This window comes from Zingiber officinale, chromosome 9A (assembly GCF_018446385.1).
Source record: "Zingiber officinale cultivar Zhangliang chromosome 9A, Zo_v1.1, whole genome shotgun sequence".
Taxonomy (NCBI): Eukaryota; Viridiplantae; Streptophyta; class Magnoliopsida; order Zingiberales; family Zingiberaceae; genus Zingiber; species Zingiber officinale.
Genome location: NC_056002.1, coordinates 38,258,052 through 38,267,051, shown reverse-complemented (window position 1 = coordinate 38,267,051; position 9,000 = coordinate 38,258,052). Strand labels below are relative to the sequence as shown.

The window sequence follows — 9,000 nt, the reverse complement described above, 5'->3', positions numbered from 1 at the left end:
CAAAGAATATTATTTTTTTTACATGAGAACCTTCAAAGTCTAGGGTGCTCAATCGAATAGAGATAATGTAGAAAGTGACATTCTTTGTTGCCTACCATCAATAGGATGAAAAAAAGGAACAACATCGTGACAACAAGGTACATCGACCTAGCTTCATGAATCATAATCATTACTAGAGATAATGTAGAAAGTTTGGACGAAATCATATAAGCATCAAAGTAGCTATTGCTCAAAACTGTTCTATCAATCGAGAACCCTTTCATTTAGCAAGTGTCTTCCAAAATGCAATTGTAAACATTTCAGACACATGTTCAGAACCACATATATAAGACAGTAAAAGAGAACATAAGAGTCCAAGGTTGTTCAGTATTTAGAAGTAGGAACGTAGTTTATCCACAAAATTCACAAATACTCAACATGAAGAGTCTAAAGCATTTACATTTCATACTACCAAACTGAATTTCATGCTATCGACCTTCTGGCATTGTCATAGAAACATAGTTTAGTGACAAATCTTGTTCTCTTATTGATGAATTAGTCGGATCAAGGTGACCTCTAAAGTCGACGAATCCAGGTTGACTAGGTTCTATTTCAAGAGCATTGTCATTGTCCAACATTTTCAATATTGAATGCATCGTCGGTCTATCTCCTGGTCGCTCTTGAACACATAAAAGAGCAATTTTTATGCAACGAAGGACCTCAGTTCCCGACAGTGAATGATCAATAGATTGAGTAACTAATTCCATGACTTTACCTTCTTTCCATAAACTCCATATCTGAAGGAAAAAAATGGAGTTAGACCTATATGTATTGATTAAACAATGAATTCAAGTTACATGAGTAAATATTTGCAACACATACATGGCTAAGAAGATTTAAGTGCACGGTAGAGTGATAAACTCCTCGATTCTTTCTACCGGTTATGATCTCAAGTAACAAAACTCCAAAACTAAATACATCAGACTTTATTGAGAAGATTCTATCCATTGCATATTCAGGTGACATGTATCCACTGTATCAATTATTGCAAAGATAAATAACAAAGTTTCAAATGATCTAGATAATGATACTATGGCTAAAGTGAAAGAATTACACTTACTATGTTCCAACAACTCTCCTCGTATTTCTTTCTGTATCTTCTCCGCTAAAAATCCTCGCCATACCAAAATCTGATATTTTGGGTGTCATTTCTTTATCAAGAAGAACATTACTAGCTTTCAAGTCTCTGTGAATGATTCTAAGTCTAGAATCTTGATGAAGGTAAAGAAGTCCTCGAGCAATCCCAAGTATAATGTTTCGACGCATTGTCCAATCCAACAATACGCTTTTAGTGTCATCTGCATACAAACTCGGAATCACATTAATATGAATCAAATAGGAGAGGGAAAAAAAAAAGAAGGTATAAACCAACCAAATAGAAAAGGATCCAAGCTTCCATTGGGCATGTACTCATAGACCAAGATCCTTTCTCCTCCTTGAATGCAACAACCAAGAAGTCGAACGAGATTTCGATGTTGCAACTTAGCAATCAGCATGACCTCATTCTTAAACTCGTCGACGCCTTGCGATGATGTTTTGGATAGCCTTTTCACAGCTATTTCTTGTCCTTCAACCAGTCTCCCCTGTAATCCATGCCAATCAAATTGATGCTCGATACATATAGTTGTTCAATTACAAGATACCTTGTATACAGGGCCAAACCCCCCTTGGCCGAGCTTATTGTTCATCCAGAAGTTGTCTGTCGCTTCAGCAATCGTGTTCAATTCAAATAACGGCAAATCCAAGTCCTTTCCTTCTGTCTCTTCCTCATCACAATACAGGCCTGTCATAATGTAAAATCCTAAATAAGTGCTGCTGCACACCCTGAAGGAGTGAAACAAAACTAAACAAAACAAGAACAAGTGGTCAGGTTTACTTCTCTTCTTCCTTCTCCAAATCCAGCACGACAAAAGTGAAAGGAGAAAAGCCGCAAGAATTACTGAAACAATGATAAATGCTGATGCTCTCCGGAGGAGAGAATTGGTCGATAATCCTGAGAAAACTTGATATGAAAGACTGAAAGGAACAGTTGAAGGTAAGCAATGACAGAATTGAAGAAATACCTTCGTTCAAAGGTCTTGATTCTATTTGTCGAACGTAGAGATCCTGTCCTGCTTCTTCGTTGTCGTACAGCGTGAGATCGTAGAGGTCCGACGTCCAGATCAGGCAGCCATTGCCATTGCCGCTGAGGTTGGAAGCGGCATAAGCAGTGCAGGAGCAGTTCCTCAAGCACCAGTCCCTGCACATGTCCAGACTCGCCATGCTCCGGTTTGCCGTCGCCTTTGACGTGTCCGGCAGCTTGGTGTTGTTCACCGTGACAAAGGTGTCGGTCCTGCTCCGGCAGCCGGCCGTTGGGAGATCTCTCTCGCACCCGTCGTCCCAACTTCGTCGATTCTTGGGGCGAAACCCCTGGAGGCACGTGCAGGTCGGCGCACGGGGGCCGCAGACGCCGTTGGCGCCGCAGGAGGACACTCGCTTGTCGCACGGGTTCCTGCTGGTGTCGGGCGCGACGCCGAGGGGCACCCAGAGGTTTCCGGGGTCGGACCAGAAGAATCGCTCGAGGAGGCCGCTTTCGTTGAGGACCAACCTCGACAAGAGGGTGGAGCTTTCCAGGTAGAACCAGTAGACGGCCTCGTCGGAGTTTGATGCGAACTCGTAATGCAGAGTTAGGGCGTTGCCCTGCCTCATCACCGGGATGCCGCTGAAGCCGATGCCGTTCCACGGGCCGCCGCGCCAGAACTGCTGAGTCCCGGACCACACCAACAGCTGGGGTACGCCGGCCACGTCAATGCCCGCCACGTAGTCTCCCGGAGACGGATCGCCGGAGGTCGCCCACGAGGTGATGTTGCGGTTCAGTCCGGTGCTGAGGTTCCACCCAAGCTTCATCCCTGGGAGGAGCGTGTCAGTAGGGTGGTCGAAGCTCTGCCACGCCGCTGAGCTGCTGGGGTCGCTTCCGTTCTCCATGACGACGAAGTTGCCGCTCTCCAGGAGTCGCGCTTCGGGTTCCACCAAAGCCGGCGAGCTCGAGGACCAGTAGATGGTGGAGCTTCTTCCGTCGGTGAGGAGGAGCCTTCCGTTTTCCGACATGGAGAGGCGCCCGGAGCGGCCGGTGATCGGTCTGCCGCGGTTGGCGACCCATACGACGGTGCGGGCGGAGATGTTGTACCAAACGCCGATGTAGCGGTCGGGGGAACCAGCAACGGGGCTAAAGAAGCCCAACTGGAATCTGCCGCCGTCCGAGGTCAAGGTACTTCCATCGTCGGAGATGGGCTGTCGTGGCGTTAAGGTGTCGCCGGCGTTGGAGGGGGAAGTAAACGCAGTAGAGAGTAGAAAGCAGAGGAAGCAAGCAATAATGGCGCTCTTCATCGTGATCGATTTCCTAGGGAGATGCTGCAAAGTGGGAGCTCATTTATAGCATGTTTACTGAGATGGACTCATTTGCGTTGACCTTCAGCCATTGACGATAAGTCACAGTGCGGATCAAGTCAAAGGGATTGTTATTAGGACAAATTTAGCCTAGTCACCCACTGCATGTTGGTTATTATTGGGCGGTGTTGTACCATATATAATTAACTTTTACCTAAAGCATTAATCGTTTAAGCTACAACCCTTCCTAATAGCGATAGAATTATTATAAGTGATCCCGTCCAGAAGCTGAGTCGAATGAAGACGGGTCTTGTTGTATAGAAAGTTGACGGAGAGTCGTTGAAGCATTGGATCTATCGGGTACCCTCCTAGAAAAATTCACACGGGCAACTGACGGCGAGAGATGACCAGGACGATGACGCTGTTGCTCTGCGCACACTCAGACGAATCCACCCGTCGTTAGATACCAGAAACTAGGGAAAAAGTCTCCGGGGCAGGCCCTCCGACGCTCAAGTCAAGTACTTTTCCCTATAAAGCACAGAGAAAGGACGAAAAGTAAAGACTAGTGAAAAAATGACGAGTGAGCGTACCTGCATAAGGGACAAGACATCTCTTTTTATACTGCAACGGAAGTTTCTTGGTCTGACGGGTGTCAGGAAATGTCGGCTGTCAGGCCCTGTCTGGTGGTGGATGACAGGTGGCACCTTTTCATAGGCTAGCGATGGGATCAAAAGGGGTAGTGAGCCCTGACTGTGAGAATATTCCCTGACAGACTGATTATTTTCTGGTATTTTCTGACAAGCGGTTACGATTCCTTGGCTTGTTTGTCTTGTACTGTTTGGATGACGAGTTTGTGGTTCGAGCTCTGTATCCTGACCTGCTTCTATCTGCTATTATCCCCAGCTGGCACTTCCTATCCTGCATGCTAGGTCCTTGTCCAGACTTGCTTGTATACCTGTAATCCTTGGCTTGTACGTTCCGACCTGCCCGCCAGGTCTATTTACAGACCTGCTGGTATATCTGTAATCCATGGCTTGTGCGTCTCGACTTGCACGCCAGGTCTATGTCTAGACCTGCTTGTATATCTGTAATCCATGGTTTGTGCGTCTCGACCTGCATGTCAGGTATATGTACATACCTGGTTGTACATCCGTAATCCATGACTTGTACACTCCGACCTACACGCTGGGTCTGTGTCCAGACCTGTGATCCTTGGCTTGTATGTCCCGACCTGCACGCTGGGTCTGTGTCCAGACTTCTGCTCCTTGGCTTCGATGTCCCGACCTGCACGCCAGGTCTGTAACTCGACCTGTGATCCTTGGCTTGAATGTCCCGACCTGCACGCTGGATCTGTAACCCGACCCGTGATCCTTGGCTTAGATGTTCCGACCTGCATGTCAGGTCTATAACCAGACCTGTGATCCTTGGTTTAGATGTCTCGACCTGCACGCTGGGTCTGTGCCAGACATCTGTGTTTGTAGTTTTCCGTCTTCAACTATACCCGGCCCGCGGGCCCGTTTATTACCCACTGTCAAGGCTAGTCTTATAATCCCCTCCTTTGACCACCCTGTCCTCTGAGACTAGGCTGGACTTTTGACCCCCCTGCTATCCATGTCAGCTTGACTACTGACCGGCCACGACGACTTGACTTCTGACCTTCCTGACCTCCACGTCAGCTTGACTGTTGACCGGCCACGGAGGCTTGACTTCTGACCTTCCTGACCTCCAGATCAGCTTGACTTTTGACCCTCTTATGACCTTGACTCGTAACTACATCATCCTATCGGCCCTACAAAACATGTACCGTATCAATAAGAAATATTTACATTCATCTCAAATGGTTTTTTCATAGTGCATTATTAAATTATATGACGACGATAAATAATTACATGAAGAATGATAAATTATATAATAAATTTATAATTTACAGTTAAATTAACTAGGAGATAAAAGGGATTAAATAAATATAAAACAATTACTCTCCCAGTAGTAATCAAACAAATAGCGGATGAGTATGTTAGATTTATCCTGGTTACTTAATTAAATCAAATTAAATTAAAATATTCCTTAACATGTTTTATGAGTTTTGTAAGGATCATAAGTTAAAAGACCAAGCAAAAATTAGTTAGGAGAGATGTATAATAGTGGTTTGATAAGTTAATTGATCGATAGGGTACTTCTATATTATTTATTCTGTCCAGAATTTGAGTCAGAAGATCCGTCGAATGAGGTGGATGGAATGTTGACCGAGTCGTGATGTCCCGGATGGGGGTACGCTAAGATGACTTTTATATTGACCAAGTCATTAGAAGTTCTCTGGTTAATGCTACCTGCAGCCAGCGACCAAGTTGCCCCGATCTATAGTACCCCGAGTTTCGAGACAGATCCAATGAATATATAAGTAACAGACTAATATACATAATAACGAAATGCACATAGAACATAAATAAAGAATATACCCTGGCCCAAGGGGGCACCCTCAGATGAGATACTGCTAGAGTTGTCATGACCCGAAAATGACCCGGAAGAGCAGGTTAACGGGAGTCAGATGTGGAGCTATGTCTGGCAACACGGAGCCAAATCGACCTGGATCCGGAAGTGATGTGCATAAATATTATGATCATTTATGCATGTTTTAACGCATATTCACTTGCTTTATACATATATATTCATTGTACGATCGCCTCTTTTATCATGTACTCATCATATATATTCTTTTATTCAGATATCTGCTCTTTGTTTGGTTTTGTGATAACAGGGACAACTTTCGGAGCAAAAATAGATTGTCAACGCATCGAAACGAGCCAGAGAATACGGTCGTGCAACCTCGCACGGTCATGTGTGTTGGGGGATCTTGCGACCGGCTAGAAGGGGGGTTGAATGGACGGCGCCCCCAATTACTTGCTTCCTACGTATTCGTTAGTGCGCAAGCGGAAATACAAATACCAATTACAAATACAAAAGCTAATGACAAAGAAAAGAACAAGCAAACCAATGCACGTCGATGTAAGGTGGTTCGGAGATGATGCTCCTACTTTACGGCTGTCCGTAAGGTGGACGATCCCGATCCTTCGGTGGATTAACCCCCGGCAAACTTCGGCTACTCAAGCAACTCCTTATGGGTAGAGAAACCTCACCACAACGCCAACCAAGAACACTTGGACACAAGAGACCTTGAGTACTTTGGTGACTACCAATTAGTCTTTAACCAAGTCTAATTTCGTCACCTTGGCCGGCCATCCCAAGCTCCTTCTTATAAAGTTTGGAAGAAATCAGAAAGCTGATTTGCCCGTTACCTGTCGACTGGTCCTTGCACCAGTCGATTGGTGCCAGCCCAACGGCTCTCTCAACGGCTCTCTACCAGTCGACTGGTCCCAGGACCAGTCGACTGATCCCAGCCGTTTCGGGCACAGAAGCTCTCTGTGCTCACCACCAGTCAACTAGTCTCAGTACCAGTCGACTGGTACAACCCTAAACCTAGGTTTTCCCATCCCGAGTACATTTCTCTCGCACTCAGACCCTCACGACTCACTTAACTCTTCTTTGCAGCCTTGACCTCTTTCCTTCAGGCCTACTTCCTTTGGCTCTCATCCCTCGGATGCATTCAAGCCCGCGGCTCATCCCCAATGCCATCCTTCGCGTATGCCTCGAAGTCGCCTCCCTTGGCCTTTATCCTTGTTGCCTTGTCCACGGTCCCTCGGATGCTCCATCCTTCACCGGACCCGAAGCCGTCAACCTGAGTCACATGTGTATCCTACAGTCCTGCACAACTCAAGTACACATATCAAATAACGAGGGCAATTCTAACTTAAACCCTTTGCCCAACACCAAAACACATGGTCCCACGGACCATTGGGATTGCTCCAACAATCCCCCCTTTTTGGTGTTTGACAATACGTTTAAGTTAGGGAAAACAAATAGCAAATAACAATGCTAATAACAAATGGACTTACGTTGCCAAGGCTACACACTTGGACTTACACCACCGAATGGACTTACATTGCCAAGGCTACACACTTGGACTTACACCGCCGAATGGACTTACGTTGCCAAGACTACACACTTAGACTTACACCGCCGAATGGACTTACGTTGCCAAGACTACACACTTGGCAACCGCCGAATAGAAAAATGCAAATATGCATTGAAACATATCACAAGGCTCCCCCTACACCTAAGCTCCCCAATGAGCTAGGATTTTCCCACAAGGATTTTTAAGAACCTATCACAAGGCTCCCCCTATGCAAAGACACTTAAGGTTTTCCCAACTAAACCTTACTTCTCTCCCTTTGCCTAACATCCAAAAAGTTCTCCAATAATATCCCAATTGTTAAAAATTTATCATCCAAACTGACCCTAAACTCATGTATTTATCCCCCATGGATCTCATACATCTAAACGAGTTGACATGGTCAAGATTAGCGCTGAAAAATACTTTCAGGCTGGTATCAGTCGACTGCCCCAAGTGGTAGTCGATTGCCCCCTTCGACACAACCTTACAGAAGCATTCTGTGGTCGAAATCTATTGTTACCGGTCGACTGGTATCTGTACCAGTCGACTGGTACCCTATTTCTTAAAAAATCAGCTTTTTTAGGCCAACTTCAGAAATGCACCAGAAATTCCCTAGACCTCCTAAAATCCCCAAATTTTGTGGAGAGGTCTATTGTACCCTTGTATTCTTGGGAAAAATACATTAAAAATGTATCTATCACGAATCCCAAGATTGACATAAAATCCAAAACTAGCTAAGTGGTTCAATTGAATCTTAACCTAAAGTCCTAGTTTTGACTTTCTCTTGATGTATTTGCCCATACCAACCCACAATGCATCCCTAGCATTGGTTTATATGACATCTATACATCCAAAACCGATTATCATGCTATATGACCTCAAATGTCATATTTCTTGCATGAAACATAACCCAATTGTGTGCCAAATCCCTAGGTTTGAGACTCAAGTCCGTCTCTAAACCACTTGGCACACTCCATGGCTCCTTTAGACTCCCAAGTAAAACCCACTTGAGATCCATTTGTCATGGGTCCCAATTTGACTCTTAAAGCTCCCCCTAGAGCCCTTAGCCTTAGCCACCTCCCTAGGTGCTTTCTCCATTATGGCTAAACCACAATGGTGCACTTTGGACACATCATCCTTGCCATAATCATATGCAACCCTAACATATTTCTTCTCATTGGCTTTAGATGACTCTCCCTTGCCCTTATCATATGACACCCTAGCACATGGTCTCCTTTTGGCTTTGGAGGGACTAGATCGGTATCCCAAGCCCGATCTATCATTGTTGGGTCTTTGACTACCCAACACCATACTTAATTCCTTAGATCCAACATTGAATCTCTTAAGGAATTGTTCTAACTTATCAAACTTTCCCCTTAAAGCTTGATTCTCCTTATCTAGGATCCTAACCCTAGAGTTAATTTGTCCACCTTGGACATTCCTAGATCTACCCTTCCTAGGCATATGTCTCCCCTTCTTGGGATTAATGCCTTAGTTCTCTATTACCTTCTTCTCCTTAGGTAATGAGAATTTAACTTTCCTAGGTCTATCATGCATAGGTCTCCTAGGGTTATGATCGATAT

The 9,000-nt window shown here is 45.1% G+C and overlaps 1 protein-coding gene across 1 annotated transcript; it reads right to left on the bottom strand.

The window, feature by feature from the left end:
- Positions 1 to 234: 234 nt before the first annotated feature.
- On the bottom strand, positions 235 to 3,114 carry LOC122021902 (receptor-like serine/threonine-protein kinase SD1-8). The gene is made up of 7 exons (XM_042580078.1): positions 2,103 to 3,114; positions 1,916 to 1,978; positions 1,683 to 1,822; positions 1,412 to 1,622; positions 1,100 to 1,337; positions 862 to 1,012; positions 235 to 776 (listed from the first exon to the last, which is right to left on the bottom strand). Exons 1-7 carry the CDS (start codon positions 3,001 to 3,003, stop codon positions 468 to 470), a joined length of 2,013 nt encoding a protein of 670 aa, XP_042436012.1. The 5' UTR covers positions 3,004 to 3,114; the 3' UTR covers positions 235 to 467.
- Positions 3,115 to 9,000: the final 5,886 nt, after the last annotated feature.

What these genes read in the sequence shown, in the direction of transcription:
- LOC122021902 (XM_042580078.1), bottom strand. Translation starts at nt 3,003, where the DNA reads ATGGAGAACGGAAGCGACCCCAGCAGCTCAGCGGCGTGGCAGAGCTTC. An exon ending in ATCAAGACCTTTGAACGAAG is followed by an intron (nt 1,979 to 2,102) that starts GTATTTCTTCAA and finishes TCATTGTTTCAG; the next exon opens with TAATTCTTGCGGCTTTTCTC. An exon ending in ACTTAAATCTTCTTAGCCAT is followed by an intron (nt 777 to 861) that starts GTATGTGTTGCA and finishes TTTTTCCTTCAG; the next exon opens with ATATGGAGTTTATGGAAAGA.